A 20,054-nucleotide genomic window follows, 5' to 3' on the forward strand; every position below is an offset into this window, starting at 1 on the left:
CTTTCAAAGGACACACTTTGAATGGTCTTAAGGTTTTTCTTAATTATACACTCAGCTCTGGGAAAAAAAAAGTGTCAGGAGAAAAAAAGCACAGTGAGTAAAAATTCAAAATCTTGGAAAAATACACAGGCTATTGTTTTCACTTTGCAAACACACAGACACCTGTATTTAGTGCAAGTTAGCAGAAAGATCTTCTTAAACCTCCTGCTTTGCACAGTAACCGCATCAGTATCACGACACATATTCAGCCAAGAACAAGGGGCAGTTAAAGGGAAAGGGACTGCCAAGGGAGACTCGGGTATAGTGCAACTCATGGGAAAATTAAAGAAGGTCACAACATACCAGATTCTTTGAAAGAACTTGCTCTTCCCATAGGTTTTCAAAATTAATTTCTAAGTGTTCAAGCTGTACTATGCTCAGGGGTAACAGGCACATACCTGCCCTTCAGTATTTTAATCATATCTACAAAAAAGTAGGCATTGTATCCAACAGCACTTTAGCTTAAAGAAGGCAAGCAAACTAACACTCAGAAGAGTCAGCACTACTGAGAATTCTTCATCTGTACAAGTCTAAAGTTTTTAAGCTGATAAGTAATCATGCTGTGCCACCGAACTCAACAGCAATCAAGAGAGCATGAATAGCTTCCTGTGCTCTTCACAATGACAAGAAAAATCATTCCACTTTATCTCAGTTACAGGATACAAGCCACTGCTTCAGTGCTCCAGCTCACACACACACTCTTTCCTCCCTGAAATTTTGCATGCCATAATGGTGTTGGAAAATTCAAAAGGTGAAAAAGCCATTTTTGAAACATTTTTATTTTCCTGAGTACCTAGCAGCACTTTACACGTCTGTGCATTAGCACTATAGGAGACTTTACTGCTCTAAGAGGATAAAAACAGGATGGCAGCAATTACCCATCTGCAAGGACAGTCTGCTGTGGAGAAAGATTCACAGACTCACAGGTTTAAAGAGGCAGTCACCTTGTGTAAACTTCTGAATAATTACACCTCAATAGCTGATGTAAATCAAGGCACAATGACAGCATGCCATACCAGTGAAAGTATCTGCAACACCCAGTTACTGGAAAACTTACCACAGTGCTCAGGCACATATTTTTAGGTTAATGAGGCTCACATTATACAGCACTCTTCTATTCCAAGTTGTCTAAGTTCAATTTCTAGCTATTCATGCTTCCTGTATCTTTATTTGCTAAATTAAAAAGCCCTCCATCAGAAATTAATTTTTGCTCAGAAATGTATCAGACCACACTAATTACAGTTCACATTACAATACTTATTAACATCAATACCACCACTAAGGTGCTTACAGGTTTGCAATGCATTATCTTTAGATAGGCAAGATCCACCCCGGATATATTCACAAGTTAAAATCAACCAGTAGTCTGTTCTGTCAGTCAAGATGGAAAGGTAATTATTTCTGGATTTGTCTCCTAAAATACATTACATCTGAACATATAGTGAAAAAAAAAAAAAACCAACAGGCATCTGAATTGCTCTCTGTTCAGTCACACCCATCCCTAGACAATTTGTCAAAATGAATCAGCATACCAGAAAATGGTATTAGCATTCTGAAATATCAATCATGACCAACTTCTCCTTAGTCACAAGAGATACAAGCACAGCTTGTCAGTTCTTCTATAGCTTGACAAGGGAAGAAAAGCATACAATAGTATCATAGTATGTGACATTATATCCCTAAAGGCTATTCCCTTGTCACTTGTAGTGCTAGGACTTGCAAAGATCAGAACATGGTTCTACCTTCAGCATCAGGATACTGCTTCAGAGTACAAAAATCACCAAATATACACCATGTACTTCTACAATTAGCCAAGACAAGTTACTTATCCTCACACAGCTGTGCAATAATAGCTTAGGACATGCTACTGACAATATATCCAACTAAGAACAGCAGGCTTCTCCACAACCTTACAAATAGCACCACAGCTCTCTCAAAAAACTCTAAGGGAATTTAAAGCATACAAACCTCTCTAACATCTACAAGGTGATCTGGCTGCATAATGGGAACTCTTTTTCCCGTTGGCAATCTGTGATGTCCAACATTGAAGAAGGAAACTGCATTTTGACTGGGTCTTCTCTGCACACCAGGAGAGTTGGCACTTCCTTGGGATGCAAGAGAGAAGCTGCGAGATTTCAGAGGAGGGTTGTTCTAGTGAATAAACAAGCATATTGAGAAACATTTACAATTAATCCTAATAACCAGCAAAAGTTCTAATGTGAAAGATACAGGAGAACCGTTTAATTTTAAATTTTTTATAGAGCAAGGAAAGATGGCAAAGCCCTAATAATGCATTAATAGCAACTGATAAATATTTTCCACTGTTTCTAGCTGTCCTCTTTTATAGACTAATTAAGAACAATCTGTGAAATGAGATTGATCAGTAAGTATCACTTCTCTGACTTGAAGATCAGTCCTTGATCTGCAACAGCACCAGAAAATGACTCATAATAGATCCTGCAGGGATAGAGCTGACATTTAAAAGAATGGAATTTCATTTAGAGCTATTAGTTCAACTTATCTCTTACAACAAAACCAGCCATAAGATGCTGATTGTAACTTAAAAGCAAGATTTTATTCAAGTATCAGAACAGGTGTTATGGCAATCAGGTGGTTCTATAAAATACACTAAACACATACCCACCACATGGTTAGCAAATAGAAATAACAGTACTCAGATACAGTGTGGAAGACTTTTTTCTCAAACATGGGAATTCACACTAAATTTATCTGTGGGCTGCTCAGTGGTTTTTAGAAAAAAAAGTAAGGGGTTAAAAAAAAAAAAAAGACAACAAAAGTAACATTCCCAAAATGGAAGGGCTTCAATAACACTGAAATTGTATTTGCAACTACTTCTACCACCAGGCAGATTTTTGCCCATGAGAGCATCAGTCATACCTTTCCAATAGCTTCTGTGTGATGCTGTGTGCATATCTGTAGCCTGCTAACCCAGTGCTGCCGCTCTTTAGCGTCTGTAGCTAGTAAAAGCAAACCAAAAGGATTCTGTTAAATGAAGACACTTCAAAGTACGGGCAAAAACAACTGCTTAATTCCTAAAAATGACAAAGTGCAAAGTAATTTATTTTTAATCTAAAACTCATTTAACTGTAGTAACTATAATGTTAAGTCAAGATCAACATATATAGTATATACTTTCTTTTTTCTTTATGCTATTTTTAGTGTTATGAAATTAGTTTTAAAATATCAACAAACCATAAGTGCCCTCACAGATATTGTAATCTAACAACATGAAACATTTTCCTGGAATAAAAGTAAGGTACTCCAAATTAGAAAATTGCAGCAAGTCCTCAAGGGAAGAAATATTCAAAGTTGTTAGCCTAGATTTCTGCAGCCTAAAAAAATCAGAGAATGGGCTTTTATAACCACCATAAGGTGGCTCACAAACTGAATAATTAAATTCTCTGTGAGCATCACCACAGTATTGCTACCTACAATGATTTAGAAAACTTTGAATCAGTACAATTTAAGGACAGTACACATGAAGATTAAACCCCATTCTACACATATGAAGTCTCCTGAAGCTCATCAAACCCAAACATTATGGAACTATCCATAAACACAGACCATTTCTAGCTGAACAATGGGATGGAAGTTTTGCACATAATTTTCATGGCAGCACTTTGCCAACCAGGTTCTCTTGCTTTGGCCCTGCAGCCAAGCCCAGCCAAGCAGCCCCAGGTGAGAGCCAGGACTGTCCTCTAGTGGAAGGATCCCCTGCCCAAGAATCCAGGTCCTACCTCTTAATTTATACTGCTCCCCGCTGGCAGCATTAACTGTGAAGGTGTGAGAGTCTTCATCACTGGGTGAAATGACAGCTCCAGCCAGCTGCAGGGTACCTCTGGGCTTCAGAAATCTAGACTGCTCATTCACAAAATACTCCAGCAGGCCAGCATCATTGTTTAACACAAAATACCTTCAAGGATAACAAAGGAAATACATTAAATAAAACCAGCTTTTTTTCCTTTTCTTTTTTTTTTTTTTTTTGTGCAGGTGGTGGCACTGGGAGAAGTCAATACTCTCATTACAAGTTTGCACAGATGGGATTGGGACTAAAAGGCTTGAGTCAGGAAAACCCTAAACATGTGAATTATGTCCCCAGAATGGCACAGAAATTAATTTCTCGGCTTTTTTTTTTCTTAGAGTGCAGAGATCGCACAACAGAAAAACATGCCCACAGAAGAACATTATCACAAGATTTTGGGAATCAAAAACTATATTCTGAATCTTTAGGGCTTAATAAATCCTTAAACTACATACATTAAAACAGCCCCAGATACAAAGGAGTTGAGATGCAAAACCATGAAACTGAAGCAATTCCAGATTTTTTTTTTTAATGGAACTGGACATTGTGCTTCAACTTTCACTTGAGTTTAATGCTGAATATATTGACATGAGTCACTCCATGCCAGGGGCAGCACAGGTGGCACAGTGTGGTACACTAAGGACTTGTTTTTCCAACATTAATTTGGTTGCACTGTGCTGCTCTAGGAACAGCATTAAACAAGAAACCCAACCAGAGAAATTCACCTGACACAGAAAAGCAAGTTATTCCAGGGAAGATGACATCCTGGGGAAAGGAAAAAGCCTGCTTGAGTTTGAATTTACAGTAATGAAGTCTTATTTTTTTAAGTGATAACATAATTTGGCACAAAAGTGAAGACTCAGCAGAAAACACAAAGACAATCTTTTTTAATAAAAAGGAGAAAAAACCCAATGCTTTTTACACATACAAGCAAAGTTATGAGTCAATGAGTTACCTGCTTTATATTGCCTATGCCTTTTTTATATTCATGTCTTAATACAAATATTATTCATCTACACATTAGCTTAATCTATACTGAGAAAAGCATAAGGTTCTTGCATAGTTTGCCTACTAGAAAAAGGGAAATCAAAGTATTATTTAAAAAAATCTAAAACATGTTCATTTGGATGCTGCAGACATCAACATTAACTAAAAAGCACCATAAAAGACTTACCGATATTGCCAGCCAGTGACAAGATTGGTGTATTTCATTAAGTAGCCACAAATGTTTTCCATGTGATCACTGCCAAAAAAGAGAGAAAAGCAATCAGACAATACCAAACATATTTCAGATCCTTCTGACCATCTTTATTCTCAGGAGATTAATTTTATTTTCATTTTTAGAATGGCACTATCAATTTAATAATGCTACTCCTTAAAGATTTTCCAGCCTTGTTCCTAAAATAGTTTCTTATGACAATTTAACCAGACTTACTGAATTCCAAATAATTTCCAACCATATTTAGCTGTAACAATTCAACAGGCACTACTAGACACATTTTTACAACTTTCAGGTAATTAAAGACTTTGTATCCATGTTGTTTCTGGTTCCTGCTCTCTCTTTAAAACAAATTTTGCACTTCTGGACTCCTGAACAAAATTAATTTTCACTAATTTATTAACAAACCCCTGGATTGCAGCCACCAGCCTAAACAGTCTGTAGCTACTCCTACATCAGTGTGGTGTTATTAATCCCTTGTGTCCAGCACCCTTCCCCTGCACAGTCATGCTCCTGAACAGATGTTCTACAGAACACAACACATTCTGAAACCTAAACCAGAAGCCAAAACATCTCCTCCTCTGGCCTGGCAGGAAAATCCAGTAGTTTCTCCTTTGAAGATTCGACTTGCAACATCCACCAAAAATGAGAATCCACCAAAGGCTCTTGGCATCTAGACTTAATATCATTATAGGCAAAATATATTGCCATTTCTGAAAATCAGTTGTGGTACACAAGGCTTACAAGTACCATGGCTACAAATTACTCACTTTAAGACAACAGTTTAAAGACCCACTTTATGTTGTATGTTCCCATAAATCTAGAAGTGCCACCTGAATGCCCTCACCTCACAGTGGGGCATAACCCCACACTGAAGAACACACTCTTCATAGACAATTCAGGTCCAGCATGAGAAAAAAGTTCCTATTATTACAAAGAAGAATTGAAATAATGATTCAAATATCAGACACTATTTTCTTCTCCAAAATAAATTTGTTTCTAATCTTGTTTAATTTTTAAATTAAAAATTCTGTAGGTTGTAGTAGGTTGAAGATTAAATGAAATTATTCAGAGTCCATTGGAGCAGCAGCAACCTCTCTTGGTTGTTAAATGGACAAAGTAGCCCCCTGTCAGCAAAAGGGGAAAAGTGGGGAAAACAGGACTGAGAGCCAAGGGATCATCTCCCTTAGTTTGTTTTGGCTGTAAAGATAACTGGGCTAAGTACTGGGTTAAATTCTAAGTAACAGCTGAAGCTGCTGTCTACACCTCATTTATAGACAGCAGATTAATTAGAAATCTGACATTTTGATAAATATAACATGTTACACTGTTTCATCTTAAATGAAGTCATTTAGGGTGACACTAATGAAAACAGCCACAGAGTAAATCACTGCCATTCAGTGATACAACACAAGCCAAGAGATACAAGAATATACATTTTTTGAAGAAAAAAAAAAAAAAAAACAAGCGTTGATTTTAAATGTTACTTTTAAAAGCAAAAAAATGTGTCCTAGCTATTACAGCAGCAATCAGTATTGCAGTAATATCCTGCAATGGAGAGCAGCCAGCAGGACTATCTAGGAATTTAATTTCTAATAGCTCATTAAGTGGTACTACAGATAAAAATAAAACCCAGGAGAGCAGAGGGTGTCGTATATTTTAAATGTACAGAGAAGCTAAAGGAGACATAATCAAACTCATCCTCTGCAGACGCCTCTCATTTGTTATTATTGGCATACAAGGGAAGTACAGTTTAGACTTGCTCACTGTCTTAATTTAGCTGAAAAATATGAGATTGCATAGTCATAAAAATGCATGAGCTTGGGTTTCACTCATCTGAAAATTGTCCCTAGTCACAGCTAATTGTTTTTCAGCTCTAGTGAATGCAAGCTACACCCTTGCTTTTCAGTGACACACTGTACATAGCCCTGCACATTTGGGCTACAGCCACTGCACCCCCATTAACTGATGTGCCTAAATCACAGATACCTTTAACAGAAGCCAAGGAAAATCAGAAAGGTAAGTTCAGACTGCAGAGAATACAGCAGGACTATGTGTATGACCTATGGAAGTCCATTCATCTGACAAGGGTAAATTAAATAGCCTTTGATTAAAATCATTTGACTTCTGGGTTTTTTTTTTTTTTGGGTGTGACAGATAAAAAGCTGACTTTGTCATGCAGAAAAACACACTGGAGAAGAGAGTGCAGCTCTTCTGGTGATGTAATTCCACATCAAATTGCCATCACATTTTGCCATCATCTGCATGTTCCTTTCCACTTGGATTTTCACTTTGTCTGGACCCAAACAGCTCCAAATGCCTCCTCTCCAATAATTTATATCTCTAACCTCATCAGTCCTGGAGGGCTCAGCTGAAAGGCTTTGAAAACACTGCCCCATGGAAGTCTGAGAAAGTGACAGAGAACTAATATTTCAACATTTGAACTAAGACTTATTTTTAAATAAGTGAAAATTACATACACTAAAGAAATCTAAACCCACTCTGCAAATTGCAATTCACAAAAACGTAAAACTCTATAACTATATATAAACCCATGACAGAACTAGAGTTTACCTCCTAATCTTCTTCTGCATGTATGAATACAGAAAAACATTCTCAGTATTATTTATGAACAAGGCCAGGGATTGTAACTAAAGCATTTCTTCAAGAAATTTTAAGGTTAGTGTCTCCACAGCAAGAGTTAAACCAAGATATTTGGTGTTACTAAAGCAGTGATGTAAGGCAGTAAACATTAAAAAAAAATACAAAAGCACATCCAACCCAAAGAAAACCCAGTAATATTTCACTACTATGGAACTGACAGCCAAGCTCTACAGAGCAATACAGAAAGCTTGTAAAATGGTAGACTTTGAGAACAAGAGGTTCAAGCACTGGCTCTGCTCACAGATAACCACAGTTCATAAAATATGAGTAAGCCCCTACTGTTGTTTCATTGGAAACAGTGCTGGCAAAACCTGTCTCAAAGTCACCAGTCTACTTCAAAAGCCTCCAGAATTTCCAACATAGGGGTTTTTGACTTCTAGAAAACAGATTTCAAAAGCGAACTTTACACAAAACACTGACCAACACAAGACTGACAGTGAGGGCTGGCTTCCTTGGGATCTTTCCTGATTTTCAGAATCCCTGTGCAGTCACACTGCTGCCTACGTGCACATACGTGAACCTATGGGTACGTGTGTCTCTCCATAGCCAAGATGCTGTTGTTGCTATTTAAAATGCTCACCACAGTCTCAGATTGTCAGAGGAATAGCAACAGCTCAGCACCGTGAGTCAACAATCCCTAAAGGCCCTATTTCTGTTGAAATTCACATGTCCTGTCAAAGAAAGGAAATGTTGCAATAGACAGATCACAGTCTTAAGGACATGAAAAAAAAATTATTTTAACTTTTGCTGGACTACTTTAAGTGAGGGTATTATACAAATCATAATCCAGAAAAAAATTATGCAGAACACATCATACAACATCTGAACTCTAGCCCAGCAACATACACCACCTCCTAAAACCTGGGGTTTTTTTTCCCAAATGCCGAACACCATTGAACTTGACTGTCACAATGTTTTAGTTTATAAACACTGTGAGATGGGCTGAAACTGTCCATGTAAGCAAATGACAGACGTCTGTGAACAATTACACATCAGTTCATATTCTTCCCACAAAATTATCCCTCCCTTATATAAAAGATGTTTACCACAAGCCAGATTTCTACATATCTACATGCTACTAAAAAAATAATAGGAATAAAAGATTCACAAAGGATCACTGTTAGCTTATTTATCCTTCTCTGGTTTTACTTCTCCTTTCCTAAGTTGCAGCAGGTGTCAGTGCCTTGCAGGGTGGCCTCCTGTCCTAGGGAAGAAAGAAGACAGTGACAGTGAGGCCAAACTCCCCTGTATCCTGTTTACATGCAGCACCCGAGCTTTGCACGCAGATACTGAGGAACAGTAGTCCCATAATGACGTCTTTCAGGAGCTTCTGCCAAGACACCCAGGCTCACACCTGGGCCAATATTTTCTCTGAGAAGCAACAGCAATGCAAAAGGCTTTGCCAACCTTTTTCCATACCCCTCATGGGTAGGTTTCCATGAAAACCCCACAGAAAAAAAAAAAACAAAACAGCAGTGGCACAAAAATTACACTCATCTCAAGAAAGCAGTTACAGAACAGTTCCAAGACTGCCCTTCAGATGATTTTAATTTTGCTGGGACCTAGACAGCACCACGTGGGATGCTTTGAGCAGCCAAGTCCCTGCAGACCCAACAGCTGTCTGAAGAGCAAACGCAGCAGCCAAAGGCTTCCCCACCGACTTGCGTAAGGCCTGACTTCAAGTGGCAGCTGAGTATGTGTGGATTTGCTGCCAGCAGGAAGGATGGCCAGGAGTCTGGAGCCCATGAAGATGTCAGGGAGGGCTCCAGAAGGGGGATCCAGCCTCCAGAACTGCCACGACCACTGTTATGGCAGTGGCTTTGGATCCTGGCCAAGGGAAAATGCTCTTTTCTACTGAGCTCACAGCAAGATGCAAACCCCTGGTGAAAGACTTTCTTCATATTAAAAGCTGGCAAAGCATAAAAAAGAAGGAAATAAAGAAATGAGGCTTGTAACAGTGCAAACTAATGAGTAACTTCAACTATACAGTTTGGAAAAAGCAGCGACCATTTTCACTGAACTTGTTCATCTCCATTTGCCCACAGGTTGACTGTCGGCAATGGCTTGCTTCTTCCTCACTGGGCACTGCAAAGTGCTTATCTACAGTGCACTGATCCCCCTTTTTCTTACACGGAGGGGTAGGCAGTGGAGAAGAGAAAGGGGAAAAAAAATCCTAACAGCTATGTCAGTGGTGAACACTTTGGGCATATCTTCTGAAACTGCAAGAAACCACAACCAGGTTAAGCACACTCCAATTCCACAGCTCTGTGGTGTAGGAGCAGGTTCCCCAGTACACCCAACAAGGTAAGGCAGAAGCATCAATCAATTACCTCTGCTTTTCCAAACAGCTTTTGGAAGAAAGGAAAAAAACAATCCTTGCTGTGCAACTCACCAGCAGTGCTCTACAGTCAGCTGTGAACTGGCAGCAGAGCTCCTGCTCTTCAGCTCATATGTTTGACTACTCAGTTATAAATTTAGAAACCAAAAACAAGTGCAAGGAAAAGAGGTCCAACACCATGATAAGAACATCAACAGTAGATCCTGAGGATACTTTCAGAACACCACTTGGCTCCAAGTATGCAACAACACACACCCCCTCATTAGATATAAAAACTTCTCTTCACGTGGACTCCTGTAAATCCTTGGGAGTATAGACAAGCATTGGAAGAGCAGCACGGGGTTGCCACAAAGAAAACATGTGGCAGAGCCAAAATGAGCCATGAGCTGTCCTTGATTCCAACATAATGCAGCCCAGCCTCCCTACCCTTGGGGTGAGGGGCTCTTCCACAGCCCACCCTCACCAACCCTTGCTCTCAACACAACAGTTGTTCTGGCACATCAAGTTCTATCAATACTATTTCTCAAGGAGAATGATAAATCAAATTAACAGGGTGTTTCTTAAAACCATCTTAACTAAATTTGTATTCCATTCTCCTCTTTTCAGCTTTAATGGCACAGGTTAGTTACATACAAATGAAACTACTATAATACTTTTGCAGTGTAGCAAATAGAAGAAGAAAGACAATATTTAATTAATAAGTAGCAAAACTGTTCTCACATAATGACTATAAAACAAATTATTTAACTACTTTATAATTTACAGAGCTCTCTAGCTCTCACAATACATCTGCCTAGAAAAAAATTGCAATGACATTCAGCTCAGCAATTTGTCTCACACACAGGTGAACACCTTATGTCAGCAAGAACTCCACTTTTGAACAATTTATTTGTGGATTTACATCAGCAGAACAGAACTGAAGCTGCACCCAAGAGTCAGTAGCCAACCCAGCAGATTTTGCTGCAATGCTATCAGTGGAAAACAAACTGTAGATTTAGCCAACATCATTTTAGAGCTGGAGCATACAAAAACGAGGACCTCAAAAGGTCTGAACTCTGCCCTTAATGCCTCTGGAGAGGTTGCCTGCAGCTTTGCTACCATTTACATTGCCAGTTGACATCAGCACACCATAATGCACAGTTTCACACATTACTGTGAACAAAACCCAAAACTCTCAAAATCTAGTTCCAAAAAGCTCAAGCAGTCAAATTAAAGCTGCTCTGCCCAATGAGCAGTACTGATAAAATATATACAAGGCAAACACTGATGGATGAGCATCTTTGCAGTTTTGGACAATCTGCTGCCTATGATACCTGGGAAAGCAGTGCATCCTGGTAAGCACTATCCACAGAGACTGGTGGAGCAAACCTCTGTATTGTTCAGTCATTCTTTGGCACAGTCCAACATGGTTCAGCTTACTACACGTTCCATCCCAAGGCATTCTGCTCTCCTTCTAGTCTAGCAGCTCTTTTCCTACCAGAGATATCCAGATATGCCCTTGCAGTTTTGAGATTTGAGTATTTGTGACTATTTATTTTTAAAATATTATATTAACAATTACACATTGCCATTCTGGTCCCTGCAGCAATAAAACACTGAAATGGAAGGTAAATACACTGGTCAGCTACCTCAGATGGGCCTCTTGCTTTGTAATTATTTTTTAAATATTATTTGCAACATTTCACGTTAAATACTGAGGATAGTAATTATTATCACCTTTCAAGTAAATAAGAACATACTTAAATAGCCTACTGTCAATTGTTGTTATCTAAATATTCATAAATGCAAGCAAAATCCTTTGTGGACCACTAGACTCAAGAAGCAATGGCCAGTAGTTTAAAGTCTAGCTGGCAAACAATTAAAAGTGGTGCAATTCAGCAGCACTGAATGACATCTTCTAACTCTGAAGCTCTGAGCAGAAGGATTAGAGATTTCCCAGAGGCCCATCTCAACCCAAATTATTCTATAAATCTTGAACACAGAGAAATTAAGCAAAACTACTCTTACATTAAAATTGAGGCATAAGACACCAGGAAGATTTAAACTCTAAATAAGAAAGCATACACATTAACCACCTATGACTATGACCATATATAAAGAGAGCAGGGCTAGTTTCTTGTTTGGTGCTTGAAGGGAATGGTGATTCCCAGACAAGCAATTATTCAAAAGTGCTCCTTTTCCTCGTGCAATGAGTATTAGGTATTATTAATTTATGCATTCATGCTCTAATAATGAGTTCCCTCATGATTTTCTTGTGCTTGCTATGGATATTTATGAAGGAGTTGTGTACTGAACAGTTAGAGGACAAAAACATTATCGTTCCATTTGGATATAGGGAACTAAGGTACAAGGAATTTTCTGCCTAATTTTGAGACAGATGCAGTCCCATTTTTATTTTATTCGTACATTCAAATAATGGGTTCCACTGATTTCAGCTGCAACTGTGACCCTGCAAAAGTTTTGCAAAATCAGAGCCAACTGTTCCAAAAACAGTCCTCCAAGAAAAAGAGGAACACAGTTAGTGATCACCAGGGAAAACTAGTTTAAATAATATATGACTATTACCACAAATGAAGTCAGAGCCAGGGTCAGAAACCAGCTCCTTTATTCAGCATCCTGCCATTCTGCCCAGCAGATCTCTTGCTTTCTGATACCTCACCATGCAATGAAAGTAACCAACTTTCTCAGTGCAAAACAGGTTCTTTGGGAAACGAATTTGAAAATACTTAAACATTAACCAAGACTTCAAGGATTTCCAGCTTCCTTGAAAACTCTGGAATTCACAACTAAAAGCAAAAAAGAAAAAATGCTTACCCACAGCAAAAAGCTCCAAAGCAGGCTGTCAAATACAAGATTGGCAGCTTAACACACACAAAAGAACAGCATTACTCCTACCCAGCTTCAGCCTGCCCTCCCCTCCAATTTCAGCATTAAACACACAGAAGAGAAAATCTGAAAAGGTACAAGCTTTGAAAGCACCCTAAGAAGAAAGTTGTCTGGCAGCATTGCCAGCGGACAGCGATCCCCTACAAGAATTCAGCAGCGCTGGCAGGTGATCAGAGGGCATGGCAAGGCAAGGTCTGTAAGTAAACAGGGATCTCTGCACTTGTGCTTTAATTTTCACAGTATGATGAGTACAGCACAGGAACCATCCCAGGATAAGGTAACAGCAGCAGCTGGTGCTTTCTGCTGCTGCATTAAGCAATGTGATCAGGTCAGGCACATGCAGTTTGTTTTCCATCTTCTCTCTGGGGAGAGAATGTGTGTGGCACAGCAGGATGTTAATGTTGTACTCCTCTTAATTAACTTTGTGCTACATAATTACATTAGAAAAGGTGAAGTTGAAAAACACTCTTTGCACTTAGTGATGGATAGACATTTGTAACAGCCATTAACTCCTGCAGAAATCTATTCCATGGACAGCACAAATGATTTGGTATTTAGACACTACCCAAAAATTGGTGCTTCTTCATTTTAGCTTAATTTGAACTCTAAGTGAACATCCCACTATGAACATAAGTATACTGGATGCCAGAACCAGCTCCCATGTGTGGCACCTCTGTCTGTCCAACATGGAGAAACTCTGAGAAGCAAGAGAGGGACAGTGTTCTTGACAGTCACTCACTGAGGAGCCACAGGGCTGGAGAAGGAAACCCAGACCTTGTCACCTGGCTCAGGAATTGGGCTCACATTCCCTACTAGAACATCAGTCAACGTGAAGCTCCTGCCTAAATTACCCAAACCTGTTTCCCCAAATAGATCCACTGACTACCCCTCACACCAAGATTTACTTCTCTTAATTTATGACACATCTGCTCCAACGCCAATTTTCCAAGTTTAAATACATGTGTGAACATGAAGGGCTCACCTGCCTTTTGAGAAGTGCCTGAGGCTTTAGCAACTGTAAAATCAGTTAGGTAAAAGATGACCTTAATATTTTAATGACATAGAATGCATCCTGAGATGGATGTAACTGGAGCATCATTTTAAATATGAGCTTCTTGTCTATTCTAATGAGCAAATTATGTGAAGTGCAGAATTTCTAAATTAGTGTTAGAAGCACGATATACTCTTTAAGCAAAGAGTCAAATGAGGATAAAAAAATTCAGGCACCAGGTTTTTCAGCCAGTTCCCTCCAGCATATCAAACAAATGTGACAGCACTCCTATTCTGAGTTTTAGTAATAAAAAGGAATACACAAAATTGCAGAAATAAATTCTGAATTTCACAGCAACCACTTGAGAAAATCATCTCTTCAGTACTCCAAGCCACACCTCAAAAGACCAGCAGCAAGTCAGAAAGTGAGCAGCATTGGCTTTCTGAAGGTCCCGCAGTGCTGAGGTATCTCCACGCATCACCAGAAACAGAAGCAAGGAAGGTAAGGACTCACTTCGACACAGGCTTGGCATCAGAGCCAACCCAGAGGATGCCAGTACAAACATCATCTCCCTTGGGAGCTGGCACCTCAATGTGACAATGCCAGCAGGTTCTTACAACGGTGGGATACTGAGGAAGTGAGCTGCAAGAGCAGGGGAAAATCAAAACACCTCCTTGCTAGACCTCCCATCTGGGAGTGACACCACAACATTACAGCCTCTCTCCCTCTGCTGTTGTGCACCATAAAAAAGGGAGCTACAGTTATTGATTCCAGCAAATATACACACATTCCACCTAGAATCCCAAAGAATTTCAAGCAATGCAAAAAGAAAAAGCAGAACAAAGCAGATGGGTAATAAAAAGGAAGCACTAGGGGTAACAGTGTTATAGAGAACTGTCCCAGGATGACACTAACATTTTCATGACGGTTTGGGACATTTCTTCTGCTTAGCAAGCAACAAGGAGCATAGCTTAAATTCTGGCCTGCTCTCAGGAGCCAGTTGATTAGGTCAGCACACACCACCCTACTGCAGCCTAAGCAAGGATTTGATTCCCAGACAGGAACACAGGACCAGCAAGGGAGAGGTCTGCAAATGTTGTTGAACACTGAGCTGCCATCACCTCCTGTATCTGTTTCTACCAAGCTGGTTCCAGCTTTAAAGACCAAACAGATGAAATTTATTCTTCCAAGATCAAACACTTCTTGGACTGTAACAAGAAACACAGGGAAACTAGAAACACTCAGTACATCTTCTTGCAACTAAGACTGACATTGGGACACCCCCCAACATCAGTATTGTATCAGTTTCAAGACACTTCCCTTTACTACTACTAATTACATCATTTTTGCAAGATAACATAAATGAAAATCAAACACTTCCACAGCCTAGATCAGTTTCACATGCTTTGCTTCTATGTGTTTGAAGTGCAAAGCTTTGTTAGTCATCTTCAACAGCAACTGGGATCAAACTTAGAAATGAGCATTGCCTTTAAAACACATTTCCTACTGGATGATTTTATGAAAAATTGTTCATGATCATCTCAAAATGAAGAATTAAAATATATTCACTTGTTTCAGTTACCAGTTCTGCTACATTGTCACATGCTGGCCTCCTCAAACACGGAAGACAGAATTAAGGTCAGTAACTGTTCACTCCTCTTTTTTAGTATTTATGAAGAGACTTGCATAGTATCAACTGAAAAGGCTCTAAAGCCCACAAAAGAAGACTGGCAACCATTTCAATTGTTTAAAATTTGTTATCCATTTGCATTCAATACCAAAAAAAAATTAGTGCTACCCTTTGGCAAAACTCTCTGCTCTTCTTCTCAGCCTCCTACTCCAGCCCAAAGACACATGGAGTAATTCTGCAAGAGAATCTGTCTTAACTTAACAAACTAATGACAAGCAGAAGCCACCAAGCATGAGGAACCCTCTTACTGGCTACTGTCATACCTAGCAAGAAAAAAAAGAAGTAAAATATACTATCAGTCTAGGAAATTTACTCCTTGAAGCTACTTTTATCCAAATGGCTTCCTATACTAACTGACAACTGTGAATAACCCTGCAGCACTCAGACAAACTCTCAGGAACAACTAAAAAAAAAAAAGCAACTCACTTCCTTAAAGAGCAAAAGACACAGTCTGCAGTATTTTTTAACTGTACATGGCTAAATCCATAGTGAACAGATGCTAAAACCATTTGAGAAATAAGGAACAAAGACAGCTATCTACAAAAATACAAGGAGAAGTGAAAAAGTAAATAGGTTTTGAAATATAACTTGTAAGCTTCAAAATCAGCAATCATTTGGGAAATTCATGAACACTTTACCTGTACTTCTAATGGCAGGGGAGGAAATACTGGGAATACTTTTAATAGGAGAATCGATCTACATATTTGAGAGCAGAACCACTAAGGAAAACATAAGAGGACAGCACATTAGCATGTCTCCAACTGGGATAGACAATCTTGTTTCTCTAGTCAGCTACAGTGCTTTGAACATTTCATTTTGTAGATAAATAAGAACCAGTGATTGCCACTCACTTCTCTCAAAATTATCTGAAAGCCCCTCAAGCCATGCTGACAGGATTTGTTACACGTCTCTGGCATGTGTTCTGATCAGCTCTCCATTCAGCTCATGCAGAGAATCTGCTTTCTGGTTGTGAAATTTTTATGTTATTTGAATGACTACAAATCACATGTCACAGAAGTACCAGCTCAACCTGCCTCCTTTCTCTCACTGCTTTGAAAGCACTCTTGTTCATTTAACCCAGAGCAAGACAAAAACCAAATGAAGATGGTCATAAGGTAAGGTAGAATTGCTGAGTGCAAGTAATTCTGTGGGTGAGGCTGTACTTACTTCACTGCTTGGTTACTGCTGAAAATAAAGAAAATATTATAATCTTAAACTACTTTATCAAGTAATCTTATAATAATCTGAAGTTATTCAGAAGTCTTACCTCCTGGTAATTGTTTCTCTAAATGAAGATAGGGTTAAAGAATTTAGTGTGCAGTGCAGCCCCTGAGCTCTCTTTATCTACTGAAATGCAAGTTTACACTCAGGCTGCTCCTGCCCCAGTGGGGAAAATGAAGCCAATGGTTGGTCGTTCTCAGACACACTCTGACCTGATCATATATTCACAAGAAAACAAGATCACTTCCTGTCAGACGGCTAAAAGAGCAGCTTCTCAAGAACTCTTAACTTCTACTAAGTAAATTTAAAAAAAAAATCATCTTCCTACCCTCAGAAGAAACCAATCCCTTACAAATTTCAGAAGAGCCACTGCTATGCTGGCTGCCTAAACTCACCAATTCACAGGCTACAAGCATGAAGTTTGACAGGAGATTCAGCTCTATCTCCACATCACCTGAAGTGTCTGGCAGTCTCTGGTTGTCACTTCTTCAGTATGATAAATATCTGATCTAACTCTATCACAGCTATTTTAAAATCTCCCTGTAATTCCCCTACAGAAATATAAAGTCAGACTTCCTGCTTAATTTTTTTATTTTCTAGATACTCCATTTATGCCAAGTATGTGTGACCTTGCACCTCTTTGAGAAATTCAGTTTTCATCATTTCAAGTTCCAGCAGTCTTGGAGGTTTATTTTTTATCCATAGTCTTCATTCTCTACTTGGAGCATTGGAGTATTGAGTACCTGTTGTCTCTCTGTCTGACAACTCTGCCATAGCTGTTTTGACCAGATGCTTCACCAAACAGTGAGCTAAACTCCTGCACTAGATGTGGTCTGTGGAAAGCGAGTACTTCAGGATCCTACTCCTACCAATCTATGAGACCACACATTGCTCAAACTCTGTGCTATGAAAGTTAAAGATCAAATTTCCACCAAAAGTTCCCAGAAAATCTGTTTCTGAAACCCATATGTTAGACACCGATTTATCACTGGGGAGTTTGTCTTTTGTCAAATACATTTTAGCACAAAAGTAATTCATAAAGTGAAAACTAAGCTACAGCATCTCATTCAGAAGGGCCTTCTAGGGAGACAGGGGGAAAGGTGATATTTTTGAGGGTAATTAGATATAGAGACAAATGTAGGAGTAAATAATTGATCCCAAGCAGAGCAGAGATTCACAGTGAGGTATCTCAAGTGTCCACAATAATAGAATTAGTACACTAAATTTCTCCAAATTATCTAGAATGAAAAAATAAACTGCACTAGAGTCTTAGAGCAAATTAAACAAAATATTGATAGCTACAAGGAAAATGAAGAACAGCTCCCACTGTCAAACCACCAAAATGGCTAACACTCGGGGTCAGTTCAATTGTTATCATACAAGCCATAGCATTGAAAGAAGAAACAAAGCAACTGGATGAATAATTTTTAAAAGTGGAATTTCACTGTACAGCACTGACCAATGACCACCATCACAAACACAGTATAGCTAAAAAGACATGCAGGCAAATCAGGCATCTCATCCATTCCACTGCCTCCAATTCCACATAACAATGTAAAGTATTTCCACTTTGATTGCATAAACTAGCTCCTGTTTTAACAATTTTCATTATAAAGTTTAGTTCTACTTGAATCCAGAGTTTAAAAGTAACTGGAAAAACAGTGGTTAAAACAGCCAATAGCTACATCTGACAATTAGCTTTCCTGACTTAATAGCCTGAAATATTCACCCTGAAATCACCACTTCTCTTTCCGGCACTAGTCACCAGAAAAGTAAAATACTCATGACCCAGATTCTCAGCGATGACCGCGCTGTTCACTCCCTGCTAAAAGCACCAGGGCGCTCGGTGCCTGCACATCCCGCTCCTGGGTGCTCGCGTCCCGGAGTCATCCCGTCCCTCCGTCCGCCTGTAGCACGCTCCGGCCCTGAGGTCTCCACACGCAGGAAACAGCAAGCCAGTCCATCTGGGCTGGCAGATGACGGCTCTGGAGAGTCTCCATTCGAAGGAGAAGTGTGCATACTTCACAGAACAGCAGCATTTTCAACAGCAACATGGCAGAACTCCAGCCAAGGAGGAGAGAGAGACCCGGGAGCAGGGATTCAGCAATCTCCCAAGTGATGCTGTAGAGCCCGCTACCAGCGTGTGAGTGGGAATGTGTTCAAACAGACAGCAGAGCAGAAAAAAAGCATATGGAAACCCTCAAGCCTCCCGAACACACACGCAAATAATTCAAACTAATGCCGTGAGCTCAGCTTCTCTGGCTTTCTCCACTCCCTTCTGCTGACTTGCTGAACCTGAGTAATCACCCCGATTCATGCTAAGCAGAGCCGCTCTTAAAACAAGTTAGATGAAACTGAAACTCCGTGCACACTCAGTTTTGCTACCAGCAACTAAGAGAAAGCATCAATAAAAAAATTAATGACTGCCATTAAGTTCTTTAAAAATATCTAAAACTCGGCACAAAGTTTCGCTTTTTCGGAAAGGCTGCAAAGGGGTGAAGCGCCTCCAACAACTTTAAACAGGTCTCCACGTTCTGCGAGGGCAAAAGAGGATCTGAAAGGCAGGAGCAAAGGCACATCATCCCCCGGCAGCTTTGTACTGATGGGGAACGGGAGCCGCCCGCCCGCGGGCACCACAGGGATGGTGGGCACAGGGACAGAGGGAGCCGTGCCCGCCGTGCCGCACCCCGGCGGTGCCGGGGCGGTTCCGGCGCTGCTGCAGCCGGGGCAGCCACGCCGCCCACCCGCGCCGGGGCGGCTCCGGGCCCGCCACCGCTCGCCGCGCCTCACGCCCACCTGTACTGCCAGCCCTTGTTGCCGCCGCGGCCGCCGCCGCTCCTGCTGCCGCCGCTGCTCTGCCCCAACGCCGCCGGCGGCGGCTCCGTCTTGCCCTCGCCCTCCGGCCCCTTCATGGCCGCCGCCGGGTCCGCGCCCTGCATGGCGCCGCGGCTCCCGCCCCTCAGCGGCGCCCCCGGCCCCGGCGCACGGAGCGAGCCCGCCCCATGCGGGCTGCGATGGCGGCGGCCGCCGGCACCCCCACGCCCCGCTCGGCAGGGCCGGGCTGGCCGCGCTGGGCTGGCCGGGCTCTCGCACGGCCGCGCCGGGATGGGCGATCCCGCCCTCCCGCTCCCTCACCCAGCCCGGCCCCGCCGCCCCTTCCGGGTCAGCGCCGCCGCCATCTTT

The 20,054-nt window shown here is 40.7% G+C and overlaps 1 protein-coding gene across 2 annotated transcripts in view; it reads right to left on the reverse strand.

Annotated features, from left to right (window-relative positions):
- Positions 1-19,816, reverse strand: part of OSBPL11 (oxysterol binding protein like 11) — a 37,635-nt gene extending 17,819 nt beyond the window's left edge. Inside the window, exons 1-5 of one of the 2 annotated variants that reach the window (XM_053948220.1) lie at positions 19,668-19,816; positions 5,037-5,105; positions 3,798-3,973; positions 2,938-3,017; positions 2,008-2,190 (exon numbers count right to left, since the gene is read on the reverse strand). In XM_053948220.1, the coding sequence (XP_053804195.1) occupies positions 2,008-2,190; positions 2,938-3,017; positions 3,798-3,973; positions 5,037-5,105; positions 19,668-19,810 (651 nt within the window). In that variant the 5' untranslated portion in view covers positions 19,811-19,816. Of the gene's footprint in view, positions 1-2,007; positions 2,191-2,937; positions 3,018-3,797; positions 3,974-5,036; positions 5,106-5,928; positions 6,001-19,667 lie in introns of those variants that run through there. The other variant, XM_053948221.1, reaches the window with a different exon arrangement.
- Positions 19,817-20,054: the final 238 nt, after the last annotated feature.

Source organism: Vidua chalybeata, chromosome 7 (assembly GCF_026979565.1).
Source record: "Vidua chalybeata isolate OUT-0048 chromosome 7, bVidCha1 merged haplotype, whole genome shotgun sequence".
Classification (NCBI taxonomy): Eukaryota; Metazoa; Chordata; class Aves; order Passeriformes; family Viduidae; genus Vidua; species Vidua chalybeata.